This window comes from Myotis davidii, unplaced genomic scaffold (genome assembly GCF_000327345.1).
Source record: "Myotis davidii unplaced genomic scaffold, ASM32734v1 scaffold2798, whole genome shotgun sequence".
Lineage (NCBI taxonomy): Eukaryota > Metazoa > Chordata > Mammalia > Chiroptera > Vespertilionidae > Myotis > Myotis davidii.
Genome location: NW_006289553.1, coordinates 325,108 through 339,496, shown reverse-complemented (window position 1 = coordinate 339,496; position 14,389 = coordinate 325,108). Strand labels below are relative to the sequence as shown.

At 52.4% G+C, this 14,389-nt stretch overlaps 1 protein-coding gene across 1 annotated transcript in view; it reads left to right on the top strand.

The window, feature by feature from the left end:
- Positions 1-14,389, top strand: part of RCOR1 (REST corepressor 1) — a 43,864-nt gene that overhangs the window by 25,037 nt on the left and 4,438 nt on the right. Inside the window, exons 3-7 of the mRNA XM_006761991.2 lie at positions 1,371-1,532; positions 2,212-2,330; positions 4,673-4,751; positions 8,497-8,691; positions 14,271-14,348. Coding sequence (XP_006762054.1) covers positions 1,371-1,532; positions 2,212-2,330; positions 4,673-4,751; positions 8,497-8,691; positions 14,271-14,348 — 633 coding nt within the window. The remainder of the gene's footprint in view (positions 1-1,370; positions 1,533-2,211; positions 2,331-4,672; positions 4,752-8,496; positions 8,692-14,270; positions 14,349-14,389) is intronic.

Below are 14,389 nucleotides of genomic sequence, written 5' to 3'. Positions count from 1 at the left end.
CTATTTGTTATCTTACTTCTATCATTGACAGTCCCTCTAGGTTGTGGGCTGCTTGCCTGTGTTCCTGAGAAGCATCTACGGTACCAGTCTCTAGAGTGTGTTTTCTTTAGTGAATTACCGGTATGTTTACCGGTAATAAACTTGCACTGTTTTATGTATATGTTTGATTACATACAGCCTTGTGACAGTTTTCCTGCATGTCATAAGCATTTGAATATAAATTAAAATGTTAAAATCAAATCTGATATTGTTTTACCTTTTATTTGGTGTGTGGAAGGTGTGCGGAAGAGGGGGTAGTCTTATACGGCGAGTATATAACAAACTCTGTATTTTGAGTGGAAATGTTAGGGGGTCGTCTTATACGCCCAGTCGTCTTATACGCCGGCAAATACGGTAGATTTGATATCCTGTACGGTGCTAGCATTTTCCACTTACCCTCGTGACTGAAGATACCGGTGACTCCAATTAGAACTGTACTCTGTTTACCGCCTTGGCCTTATTTGTAATTATTCTATCCTGGTAGAACTGTTAAAAGGGCAACTATAATAAGGTAGTTCCAGAACCTTTCAAAGCAAGAAATGTGTGCTTCTCCTGTTCTAACCCTGCTCATGAACTGCATGAGTTGCCCAGAAAGCTCATCCATTTTTTATTCTGTTTAGAGAGTGTAAACATGATTGGGTGATCGATTGCAAAATATCCTTGTATGGTTTTCAAGGATTCTGATCTTCAAAAGCATGATGGTCTTCGCTTCAGAGTTGTGATGCAGGACACTCCTCAGGGAAGTCCCGAGCTCCCTCTCCTGTTTCTCATGTATTCCTATTTGCCGGGGTTATTTTTCCCCCAATCCTTAACTGAGGATATGTTTTTGTTGATTTGAGAGAGAGAGGCCGGGAAAGAGAGAGGGAGAGAGAAAAACATTGATGGGTGCCTCCCGTATGTACTCCAGCCCGCCACCTGGGTCTGTGTCCTAGGAATCGAACCTGTAACCTTTTGGTGCCAGGACGGCGCTGCAGCCGACTGAGCCCCCAGCGGGCTGTGCTTGCGCTTTGGGCAGAGGAGGAACAGCAGGGCGTGCTCTGGGGAGGCAGCCTCGCCTTCCAGGTGCAGGGCCCAGGTGTGACCAGGCGCACAGGTGCCAGAGCCACTTCCTGGCTCTGTGGCGAGGCAGGGCCTCCGAGTCCAACCTGAGCAGCGCGGGGGGTGGGCCTGCTGATCGCTGGCTCGTGGGCTGAAGAGTTAGTGACAGCAGGAGTGGCTCCGCGTGGCTGTTCATTTCTGGGAGGGAAGGTGTGCACTCTTGCCAGCCTCGTCTCCATTTTAACGTGATGGTCACATCTTTGGTCTAAAATCTCCCGATGCTATTTTTCTAGGCTCTTGGGATGCTCTTTTGGCACAAGCATAACATTGAGAAATCCTTGGCTGACTTGCCCAACTTTACCCCCTTCCCAGACGAGTGGACTGTGGAAGACAAAGTCTTGTTTGAGCAAGCCTTTAGTTTCCACGGGAAAACTTTCCATAGAATCCAACAGATGGTAAGTAGACGAGACCCGAGGGCCCCACCCCCCACCCCCCAAGGGCATCCAGGGGCAGGGGTATCTAGCACTGAGGCAGGAGGCCTCATTCCAGGAAAGCTCCCTTTAGGCTCCCCCTGGGTGTGGGGGGGGTGGGGGGGGCGTGAGGCTGCAGATTACTGTAGGGAGCACTTCCTGGCATTTCCCAGCCTGAGGGCCGTGACACCCCCTTTGTTCAAGCCAGGAAGGTTAGGGAAGTCTACGGAAGGTTAGGAAAGGCTAGGGAAGGTTAGGGAAGGCTGGGGAAGGTTAGGGAAGGCTCTTGTGGTTACTGAGGAGATGGCGCCATGGGGTCTGCCTCCCAGGGAAGGGCTGCTTTTCTCTCACACTCTGGAGTGCTTCTGGGTGGGCTCCTACCACCTTGCATTAGGGCTCAAATGAGCTTTTTTAAAGTTCCCCAAAAGTTATGTTAGAAACTTGAGGTGTGTGGAAACGGATTCATCTTAAACTGCTGTTTCGCTTACAGTCACACTTAGTCATTTGAAAATGTATGAAGAACCTTTCATGATTCTCCTTGTTGTGGAGGGGCTGTGACTTATGGCATTTCTGAGGACGTGAGCGCGACCCTGTAAGTGGGTCTAAGCACGTTTGATTCTGAAAGGTTAGTTTTAAATCTAAGTCAGCTCTTTCTTACATTTAGCTTCCTGACAAGTCGATAGCGAGTCTGGTGAAATTTTACTACTCGTGGAAGAAGACGAGGACTAAGACCAGCGTGATGGATCGCCATGCTCGCAAGCAGAAGCGAGAGCGGGAGGAAAGGTCAGTGGCACCGGGGTGCTGTCCTCCCCGGGGGACCTTCGGAGTCGCTAGAACGCTGTGAGCTGGTGGACACACAGGCGAGTCGTGGCTGCGTTCCCCCAGGGCCTTCCTGATGGAACCAGACTCACAACATGCTTCCCTCGCTGCTGACGCCGTGCTCACGCACCGTGTCATTTCCTGCCGCACTTTTCCCGCCACTCTCCTGCCAGGAAGCTTCCCCACACATTCTTTCATGCCCCTTAAGGGCGGCTTTTTTTAAATAAAAATTGATTTTAGAAAGAGAGGGGATGGGGAATACCAATTAGTTGTTGCACTTATTTATACATTCATTGGTGAACTCTTATATGTGCCCTGGCCAGGGATCAAACCCACAATCTTGGTGTATCAAGATGATGACGCTCCAACCACCTGAGCCACTGGGCCTGCGCCAGGGCGTCTTCTTTAATAGCAGGGATCTGTTCTTTCCTGGGCGTCGTTTTTAAATCAACTTTTTTTGTTACTCCTCACCCGAGGATATTTGTCCATTGATTTTTAGAGAGAGTGGAAGGGAGAGGGGCTGAGAGAAACATCGATGTTGGTTGCCTCCTGCAGGCGTCCTGACCAGGGCCCAGGCCTGGGAGGATCCTGCAACCAAGGTACATGCCCTTGACCGGAATCGAACCCGGGAGCCTTCACCCCACACTCTCTCCACGGAGCCACACGGGCCAGGGCTCTGGGTGGAGCTCTACCTGCCGTGCTTGCACGGGTGCACTTGGCATGTGCTTGTGCTCCTTCCCTTTTGACTGTTTTGCACGCGTGAGTGAGAGAGAAGCATTTCATGGTTTCTTAGTGAATGCGAGTTTCACAGCGAGTTTAGTGAAAGGATGCGTCGTCCTCAGGTCCTCGGCCCCTGTAGGCACGGCGCAGGGGGATGGCCACGCGGGCGTAGGCACCACGGTCCGCTGGAAGGCCCTGGCCCCGGCCCCTCAGCTGCAAAGGAAGGCGCTTCAGGGCCAGGCGCCAGCACACAGCACAGTGGTCTTGGGGTGAGGCTGGTGGTAATATAGGCGGCTTTTTAAAATTACATTTTCCATATTTTGCGTAATATATTATTTTTGTAAACTAGTGATAATTTGGCCCCACCTCAGAAGAGTATTATGATTTCAAATGAGAGAAAACAACACGTGGGAACGAGTTGAGAGCTGAGCTCTCCGGGAGAGCTCGTCCCCCCACCCCCACCCCGGCCCCCGGGTGACATGTGCGACGCTGAGCACCGCCACGCTGACCTCAAGGCGCCTGCTGTGGCTTGGTCTGCAGCACGCACAGGGCATGTCAGCGTCTGCTCAGCACTCATGACAGAGAAAGGCGGCCACCCTCCCTACCGAGTGTCTTCAGTGTGGCAGCAACTTTGCGTGGACATCGTTATTTCCGTGATATGTCAGGTCTCGTGCACTGAGTGTAAGGTCGGTTTATTACTGCAGACAGATGCAGTCTACCCACTGAAAGCAGCTTTAAATACCAAAACAGGCTGGGACTTGTGCTGAGTGTGAAATGACGCCCCAGGTGGTATGTTGCTCCCACCTCCGGCGGGCACGTCACTCCCCGGGATGCAGGCAGGAGGCGCCCGCCAGGGCAGAGGCCCGGCTTGTCTCTGCTGGGACCTGCTGTGGTGCCAGGGCGGGGACGGGGCAGAGTGCCCTCAGCCCAGGCTCTTTCTTTCCTTCACACTCTTACCACCTTGGGCCGTGGAGGTGGGGATAGACAGGGGAGTGGTCTCTGGATGCAAGTGGGATGTGGCTGTTGGCGTCAGTGGGCCAGAGGCAGGCTGCTGGGCCTTGTTTTCTCGTTTCCTAGTGACCTTCCCAGGAGCTCTTGTCCTCTTTACGCAGCGGCTGCAGGGAAGGCGTAGCCAGAGCACTTGCAGCAGCCAGGGCCTTGGTGGGATGGACTGACTCTAAGTCCCAGTTGCTCCCGCCTGGGGCCGCGGGCGGCAGGCGGGTCCCTGAGCAGAGGCACTGCACTCGTGAACATTCTCGGTTGTGTCTAAAGGTCAGGTCCCAGTTCTCCACCAGATAATTATGGGGAAATAAAGTCGATGTCTTAAATTTCATATTTTCAGTTGAGAAAAAATATTTATATAAAGCAACAAGGTTGTAGGCCAGTTTGGGAGTGAGAAACCCATTTTAATAGTTGATTTTAATCATTTAGACTAAAGGAACTGTGGGATTGGTATTTTATTTGAATTGTAAAAATGTTTTTATCTCAGAGTCTGAAAACATACTAATTTTATATCATATCAATGTATTTATATATTAAGTAATTAATACCAAATAACCTTTCAGTCACTTTTTCTTGTCTTTCAGTGAGGATGAACTGGAAGAAGCAAATGGAAACAATCCCATTGACCTTGAGATTGATCAGAACAAGGAGAGCAAAAAGGAGGTATTTTTCCCCGTTAGGCAAATAGATATTACTGCTAGTTCACACGCAGACATTCCTTCCTCTCTCTTACTCTGCGAAGGCATCAATCGCTTGTGGCACAGGGCGTCCTGATAGGCATTTTGAGCAATAATAACCGGGCCTTAGCGAAGTTGGCCTGTGCTCGCCAGGAAGCATGAGTCCAGGAAGTCTTGAAGGAAAGATTGCAGTGACGAGTGACAGTGTGTCTAGCGGAGTCCTCGCTGCCACCTTTCCGGCGCTGGCTCAGCGCCTCAGAGAGGGGTGCTCCCAAGGCCAGGCAAGGGCGCGGCTCCCCTCGGCCCTGGCTCCCCGCACCGTCACGCCCTCTCAGCACACTCCTCTCCTTCCTCAGAAGCAACAGCGCCGGTCACAAGCTGTGCCTCCCGCGGTGAAGTGTAATCGCTCACATCGCGAAAGGCATATGCCGGAGGTTTTTAGTGCTTGGATTCAGGGGCCTGCCTCACAAAACCCCACAATTGTGGGCGACTTTTGTAACCTGTCCACTGAGAATAGGGGTGTTGGGAATTTAGCCTTTTGACACGGGGGTCGCAGTCTGGCATTGTTTTGTCCATTCATAACATTGACTAAAGCACTGTGGGCCCTCCGAGGAAACCCCAGCCCGGGCTCTGGGGGAACCCCACAATCCAGCACTGCCTGCAGCAGGCCGGCCACAGGGTCCTCAGGCTGCGGTGCTGGCCCCACTGTGGGCAGGACCTTCACTGGCAATCACGGGGGTTGTTCTGAAGGCAGAGCCTGCAGTTTCGTAAACTCGAGGGTTCTCTATCTCACAGGCTCTGAGGTCTGAGAACGCTGCTTCAGGCAGGAAAGTAGAAGGGTCTAGACAGGCCAAACCTTGACATGACACCAGTACCATGTGCTTCTTATGGACAAAGTACGAAATACAGCTAACCCAAAGGAGAAAATGAAACCACTTACACCGTAGTCACCATTCACACGTTCCTCTGTAAGGAGCGTGTGTGCGCTGGGTAGCTCAGTTGGTTAGAGTGTTGTCCCTATCCACCAAGGTTGCAGATTTTATCCCTGCTTGGAGCACATACAGAAATCAACCAATGCATGTATAAATAAGTGGAACAATAAATGGATATCTCTCCCTCCCTCCCTCCCTCCCTCCCTCCTTCCTTCCCTCTCCCTTTCTCTCGCTTTCAAATAAAATTTTAAAAAAATGTTTTTAAGTGGCCCTAGCTGGTTTGGCTCAGTGGATAGAGCATCGGCCTGTGGACTGGAGTGTCCTGGGTTCGAGTCCAGTCAAGGGCACAGGCCCAGGCTGCAGGCCTCGTCCCAGTAGGGGGCATGTAGGAGGCAGCCAATCAATGATATTCTCTCTCATCATTGATGTTTCTCTCTCTCTCTCCCTCTCCTTTCCTCTCTGAAATCAATACAAATATTTTTTAAATGTTTTTAAGTATATGCCTATATACTTAGTTCTGCGTAAATATTTATTTTAAAATATATAAATGGGATCTTTATATATAAATTTTATAACCTTTCAAATTTACTCTGTTTATGTCAATACATTTGTATACACAACTGTGCCGGGGCTGACCGGCGGGCCTGAGCGACAGATGAGTGATGACACTCACACACGTTTCTGTGAAAGAGAGGCCAAGGCACTGCTTGGCTATGGCCGCCACGTAGCCCTGTTCTGCCGCCTTTGGCTTCTGTGGTCACAACAGCCTGAACTAAAATTAACCTCTAGACACAATCAGCAGGGCAGGCTGATGGAGAAAGCTCCTGCTTCTGCAAGGCCGGGCCTTAAAAGACTAAACAGAGATTCTAGCAAAACACCCCGGGGATCGGACTTGGGGAGAAGTCAGGGCAGGGGCTGCCGCCTTCGGCCAGGTCCCCCCAGAGGCCCCGACCTTTCGGAGACTCCTCCTCACAGACACCCAGCCAGTCCGTGCTTCCCCTCTCAACTGTGTGTTAGTCCATCATACAGCGCGTCCGTAATGGAGGAAATTAGTCCTTGTGGGTTTTTACAGTTCTGCCCCTGCTTTTTGCTGTCATAAACAATGCTGATTTCATAACTAAGTATTAGTGCACTTAATTTTTCCCATTACAGTTAATTTCTGGATGTTGACAGTTAGGTCAAAGTGTTCTAGATATGTTTTTAAGGCTTCTTTGGTTATATCACCAAATGGGGAACTAGTCATTCTTTCCCAATGGCACTCTGCCAGCAATTTATATGAGTCCAAATAACAAGATTGCTTTAAGGGTTAGTTCGGTTAAGACTGTCTGAGAAATCAAACTGGACTTGGAATGCATAGTGAGCTTTGTTTTGTCACACTGTCTATTAGGTTTTTCAATGAAGAGAAAAGGTTGATTTTATATTAAATTCTGTAATTCTTATTTATATAGCTCAGTTTCTGAGTCAAAAAGAAAAATGCTTAAATCATAGTTTATACGCCCAAGTGTTATTAAAACAGACATGCTGCCCATCGGAGGTCTTTGCTGAACAGCATAGCGCTGTGGCGGCATCGCGGGCCTCTGCTAGCGCTGCGGGACTCACTGTGGGGCTGTGGGCCTCTGCTCCCGCTGCGGGACTCACTGCGGGACTCACTGCGGGACTGTGGGCCTCTGCTAGCGCTGCAGGACTCACTGCGGGACTGTGGGCCTCTGCTAGCGCTGCAGGACTCACTGCGGGACTGTGGGCCTCTGCTAGCGCTGCAGGACTCACTGCGGGACTGTGGGCCTCTGCTAGCGCTGCAGGACTCACTGCGGGACTGTGGGCCTCTGCTAGCGCTGCAGGACTCACTGCGGGACTGTGGGCCTCTGCTAGCGCTGCAGGACTCACTGCGGGACTCACTGTGGGCCTCTGCTAGCACTGCGGGACTCACTGTGGGACTCACTGCGGGGCTGTGGCCTCTGCTCGCGCTGCTGGACTCACTGCGGGGCTCACTGCGGGGCTGTGGGCCTCTGCTCGCGCTGCGGAACTCACTGCCGCTGCCAGTCTGCGTGGCCTTCAGCTTGGTCTCACAATGTGAGGATATTCTCAGTTTATCAGCAAAGACATACACTTCTTGCTCTTAAAAGGGTTAACAGGGAGATGTTGCCTTTCCTGGCCAAGGTTCCACTGCACTTCATTTCTGCAGGTTTTGGATTCAGAGAGAAAGCGCTTAAAAAATTAGCAGCAGCCGTGCGTTTCAATGACAGCTTATATTTTTTGGAGGAGATTTTTAGGGCACAGTTGCTCTAAAAGTTAAATGTCATTCCCCCCAAAAGTGTGTAAAAAGTCACAGTTTCATATTGAAGTTTGTATATTTTTAAACTTGTATAAAGATTTAAAGAATTTAAATGGATCTTTATACATATGCTGAACCAACCAACCTCCCTCCTTCCCTCCCTCCTTCCCTCCCTCCCCGTGTCCGGTGGGGCCTGTGCGACAAGCAGCTCCTGCCCCCTGTGTGCAGTGCAGCGCGCAGGTGCCCTCCCGTCACTGCAGGGAGCAGAGGCACCGCTGTCAGAGCCTCCGAGTGAGAGTGAGGGTGCAGCTGTGGGCAGGGAGCGGGTCCTCTGCCAGGCGTCCAGGCAGAGCCCAGCAGCCGAAGTCTCTGCCTGCCGCCCTGTTAGGATGGGAGGTGCGGGGACGATGCAGCCTGGTGCTTGTCATGGACTGTGTGGAGCCATGGCGGGGAAATTCACGTTTACTGTCCATTTGGCATTTTAAGTTTTTTGGTGTCACGTTCATCCAAATCTGTGTATTGTGCAGGTGCCCCCTGCTGAGACAGTCCCTCAGATCAAGAAAGAAAAGCATAGCACCCAAGCCAAGAACAGAGCCAAGAGGAAACCTCCGAAAGGAATGTTCCTCTCCCAAGAAGACGTGGAGGCCGTGTCTGCGAACGCCACTGCGGCCACCACGGTGCTGCGCCAGCTGGACATGGAGCTGGTCTCCATCAAGCGCCAGGTACCCGCCCGAACTGGGGAGCTGACGAGGCCTTAGGGGGTCACTGGTCACACGCGGATGCTCTCCTCCCACACACCTCCAAAGGGCACTTGCCCTAAGGAGTTGGGCAGAAGATCTTAGTACTCGCTCACTGCTTTTTCTTGAATTCACTTTGAAGTCGATGTCAAGTGTGTGCATATAGATGCTTGTGTGTGTGTGTGTGTGTGCGCGCTCACTGACGCCCACACGGCGAACACGTCCAACTAACCTCTCTCTGGGCCAAGAAATGGCTGTTGCCTCAGAAGCCCCACTCGCGTCCCCTCGATGACTGTCACCCCAAGCACAGCAGCGCCCGCTCCACTCGTGCCTCTTGCTCACCCCGCCTTCTCCAGCGCGTGGCCACGATTCTGACTTTAACACCACCAATGATTGCGATGCACTTTTGGATTTTATAGAAAAACTAGAGGCCTGGTGCACAAAAGTCGTACACGGGGAGGGTCCCTAGGCATGGCTGGCGATCAGGGCCGATCGGGGCCTTCCAGCTGCCAGTCGGGCCTTCCTTCTTTCCACACTGCACTCTGGTGGTCAGCACACGTCATAGGGAGCAATCAAACTCCCGAGGGGACAATTTGCATATTAGGCTTTTATATCTATAGATGACATGATGTGGTTTCTTGCATGTCTGGTTTTCATGTAATGTGAGAGCATCCATGTAGTGTAGAGCCGTGGTTCTCATTCTTTCTCACTGCTGGGTAAATGTCTGGGTTCCCCATTTGGGGCTATTACAAATAATCCTGATGTGAACATTCTTCTGTGTGACCCTTGCACTGTGCATGTGTCCTTGTGGAATTGCTGGGGTAGGGGGTATGCACAGAAAGCAGCGAGTGTGGGCTGCAGTGCGAGGTTCCCCCCCGATCACCACTGGTGCGATGTGGGCTGCAGTGCAAGGTTCCCCCGATCACCACTGGTGCGATGTGGGCTGCAGTGCAAGGTTCCCCCGATCACCACTGGTGCGATGTGGGCTGCAGTGCAAGGTTCCCCCGATCACCACTGGTGCGATGTGGGCTGCAGTGCAAGGTTCCCCCGATCACCACTGGTGCGATGTGGGCTGCAGTGCAAGGTTCCCCCGATCACCACTGGTGCGATGTGGGCTGCAGTGCAAGGTTCCCCCGATCACCACTGGTGCGATGTGGGCTGCAGTGCAAGGTTCCCCCGATCACCACTGGTGCGATGTGGGCTGCAGTGCAAGGTTCCCCCGATCACCACTGGTGCGATGTGGGCTGCAGTGCAAGGTTCCCCCGATCACCACTGGTGCGATGTGGGCTGCAGTGCAAGGTTCCCCCGATCACCACTGGTGCGATGTGGGCTGCAGTGCAAGGTTCCCCCGATCACCACTGGTGCGATGTGGGCTGCAGTGCAAGGTTCCCCCGATCACCACTGGTGCGATGTGGGCTGCAGTGCAAGGTTCCCCCGATCACCACTGGTGCGATGTGGGCTGCAGTGCAAGGTTCCCCCGATCACCACTGGTGCGATGTGGGCTGCAGTGCAAGGTTCCCCCGATCACCACTGGTGCGATGTGGGCTGCAGTGCAAGGTTCCCCCGATCACCACTGGTGCGATGTGGGCTGCAGTGCAAGGTTCCCCCGATCACCACTGGTGCGATGTGGGCTGCAGTGCAAGGTTCCCCCGATCACCACTGGTGCGATGTGGGCTGCAGTGCAAGGTTCCCCCGATCACCACTGGTGCGATGTGGGCTGCAGTGCAAGGTTCCCCCGATCACCACTGGTGCGATGTGGGCTGCAGTGCAAGGTTCCCCCGATCACCACTGGTGCGATGTGGGCTGCAGTGCAAGGTTCCCCCGATCACCACTGGTGCGATGTGGGCTGCAGTGCAAGGTTCCCCCGATCACCACTGGTGCGATGTGGGCTGCAGTGCAAGGTTCCCCCGATCACCACTGGTGCGATGTGGGCTGCAGTGCAAGGTTCCCCCGATCACCACTGGTGCGATGTGGGCTGCAGTGCAAGGTTCCCCCCCCGATCAGAGGTTCCCCCCGATCACCACTGGTGCGATGTGGGCTGCAGTGTGGTTCCCCCCCCGATCACCACTGGTGCGATGTGGGCTGCAGTGCGAGGTTCCCCCGGATCACCACTGGTGCGATGTGGGCTGCAGTGTGAGGTTCCCCCCGATCACCACGGGTGCGATGTGGGCTGCAGTTCTCTGTGGGGAGTTGTCTTGTGCCTGAGCGAGTGCCGGCAGCGTCTCTGACCTTCACCCACCAGATGCTAGCAGTGCCCCCCACCAGCTGTGGCAACAGAAATGTCCCAAGGTGTGAACTGGCCCGGGAAGAGGGGGCGCAAATCGTCCGTTTCTGTTTTAAGGCGTTTCACTCTCCTCGTGGTATCTTTTGAGTCACAGAAATTCTTAACTTGAAGTCGCCCAGTTTCTCACTCTTGTCTTCTATGGTTAGTGCTCTTTGAGTCTGGTAACAGCCTTCCTGCGGTTAGGAAGATATTCCGGCATGTGATCCTAGTGTTGTTTTGCCTTTTACATTTTAAAAATGTTTTCATTTTATGTTATTTTTTTCAAACATCACCATTTATTTCCTCTATGCCCCATCCCTCCACTCATCCCCTTTCACCCCCTCAATCATCACACTGTTGTCCGTGCCCAGTCTCCCTCCCCAAACATTCACTCCCCCAGCTGTCAGCCTTCTCTCTCTCTCTGAGTCTGTCTGTTTTACTTATTAGCTCAGTTTGCGCTTTAAATTCCATCTATGAGTGAAATCATGTGGTACTTGTCTTTCTGACCAGCTTATTTCGTGTAGTGTGATGTTCTTCAGGTCCATCCATGCTGTCGCAAACGGTAAAAAATTTTCTTTAAAAAAAAATTCTTTTTACAGCAGAGCAGTATCCCGTTGTGTACATGCACCACTGCCTTTTAGCCGCTCGCCTGCTGATGGACACTGTTGCTTCCACATCTTGGCTGTTGTAAATGACGCTACAGTGGACATGGAGATACATACATTCTTTTGAATTAGTGTTTCGGGTTTCTTTGGATAAATTCCCAGAAGAGGAATCACTGGGTCATAAGGCAGTTGCATTTTTCAAAGTTCTTTATGAATTTTGGATATTAACTCATCAGAGATATCATTGGCAAATATGTTCTCCCATTCAGTGGGCTGTCTTTTCATGTTGTTGATGGTTTCCTGTGCTGTGCAAAAACTCTTCAGTTTGACGTGGTCTCATTTGTTTATTTTTTCTTTTTGTTTCTTTTTGTTGCCCTTGGCTAAGGAGATATATCAGAAAAAATATTGCTACGAGAAATGTCCGAGGTTTTACTGCCTGTTTTCTTCTAGAATGTTCATGGTTTCAAGTCTGAGCTTTAAGCCTTTAATTCATGCCGGGTGCATCCCTGTGTGGGGTAGAAGGTGGGCGGCTTGCTTTTGTCTGCCTGTATCTGTCCACGCCTCTTACAGTTTGGACGTCGGTCTGCCCGGAGGTTTTTCCGTGTGTGCTGCTCTGTGCAGGGTCAGTGTGGCGTGCGGGTTCCTAGTGAACCGTGTGCTGCGTGTTGAAAAGATTGCTCTCCCCTGCTGCAGGGCTGGGGCCTTTGTTTTCCTTGCAGCTTCCGGTGGTCAGTGCAGGTTTTCTGTCCGCTCCTTGTCTGTCTGTCCTCCTTCACAGCAGGTACTGCCTGGAGGGAGAGTGTAAGTCGGGGGTCTGTAGTACAAGTCCTCCAGGATTGTCTTGGCCATTCACGGCCCTTTTCCATTTAAATTTAGAATCATCTTCTCAATTCCCAGAAAAATAATTCTGTTAGAATCCTGATTGCGATTGTACTGAATTTATAGATCAAAGTAGAGAATTAACCCATGAAATAGCCCATGCTTACCGGGCCTCTCTTGTAGGTCTTATCTGCCCTTCGTTAGAGTCACTCCTAGATATTTAGCGCTGTTTTGATGTTCTTGTAAAGGACATTGTTTTTTAAATTAACCCTTTTCTGCCTCCTCACTCTTCCTCTGGCAAATCAATACAAAGAAAAGAGGTGTAACCCTTTTCACTGTGGATGCTGGCACGAGAAGTAGCGTGTTTGTTGTCTGAGTCTCATTTTGCCTGGGACGTCGCAGCTGAACTTCACCTGCGTAGCCTAGTGCTGCCCTTTTTGCGCTTCCCCTTTCTGCCCCCCCTCCCGCCCCTCCTCTCTCTCTGTCAGGATTCAAGATCAAGGCAGATGTCGGCTGAGGGTTACTTTAGTTTTTGCTGCTTTGACTTGTTTGAAGGTCAAATAGGTCAGCTCTCACTTTCGGGGGTGAGAAGAGTGGGGTCCGAGGCCCATCTGCCTTGTGGTGCAGGAGGGAGCGAGCCCAGGACAGCAGGCCCGGGGCCGAGGCATGGCTCCTGGCGTGTGGCTGGCGCAGCTGCACTCTAATCTCAGGAGAACCACTCAGCCTCCCAGGCCTCTTTTCAGAGAGGAGGTCAGTCCTCGCTGCCCACCTTCCAGGGCGCCAGCCGAGGGCCACCCACCTTCCGGGGTGCCAGCCGAGGGCCACCCACCTTCCGGGGCGCCAGCCGAGGGCCACCCCACCTTCCGGGGCGCTAGCTGAGGGCCACAGCTCGGGGCATTGGGAGCTCTGCTTGCATGGGAAGCGCTTGCCCCGATCAGGCTGTGGGCTCCCGGGTGCATCTGCCCTTCCTCTGCGGGACTCCCCGCCCCCTGCTGCTGCACCCCTCTTCCGCAGCGCTGCTGGAGCTGTGGCGGGGTAGACAAGAGGAGAGCAGGGCGAAGAGCAGGGCTTTTTAACTTAAAGGTGGCTCCTCGTTCACATGGTCCAAGAGAACGGGCTTCGAGTCTGACTTGCTGAGGCGGAGACAGGTGTCTGCCGCCCACAGTCTCGCGCTCCTGCCTGGCGCACCGGCCTCTGTGGCAGGTTATCTGGGGCCCGTGTTTGGTTGTATGTCAGGGAACCATTCACCTGGAAATGACAGAAAACCTGACCACCAGCAGCTGAAACAATTAAGGAAGTATTTTTTAAAAGGTGTTTTTATTGATTTCAGAGAGAGGAAGGAAGAGGGAGAAAGAACCCTCAGAACTGTTTATTAGCACTGCCTTCTCCGCACTACTGACCATTTCTCTTTCTCCCACAAGCCATGGAGCCACCAGCACCGTCCAGGTTCTCTTTAGTGTCACTGACTTGTGCCTCGGACCCTTACCTGATGTCAGATCACTCTCCTGCACCTGCGGGCGCCAAGCCCAGAGCCCGCTGAGCAGAGCGGGGCCCCACTGTGCCCGCTGCCTGTGGACTAGCCCACCAAGCCCTACTTCAGAGTTTTTTATTTTAAAACTAGAGGCCCAGTGCACGAAATTTGTGCACAGGTAGGGTCCCTAGGCCTGGCCGGGGATCAGGGCTGATCTGTGGGGTGACCAGCAGGGCGATCAGGGGGCCCCCGCTGGCCCCCGCCTTGGCTGGCCTGGGGGCAGCTCCTGTGTTGAGTGTCTACCCCCTGGGGGGCAGTGTGTGTCATAGTGAACCGTCATTCTTACGTTTGGTCGATTTGCATATTAGGCTTTTATTACATAGGATAATAGTTTTTTCTTTCTTAGATTCAGAACATTAAACAGACCAACAGTGCTCTCAAAGAAAAACTTGACGGTGGAATTGAGCTGTACCGACTTCCTGAGGTAGGACTGTCAGCGTCATCACAGAGGCCACCCTGCGCTCT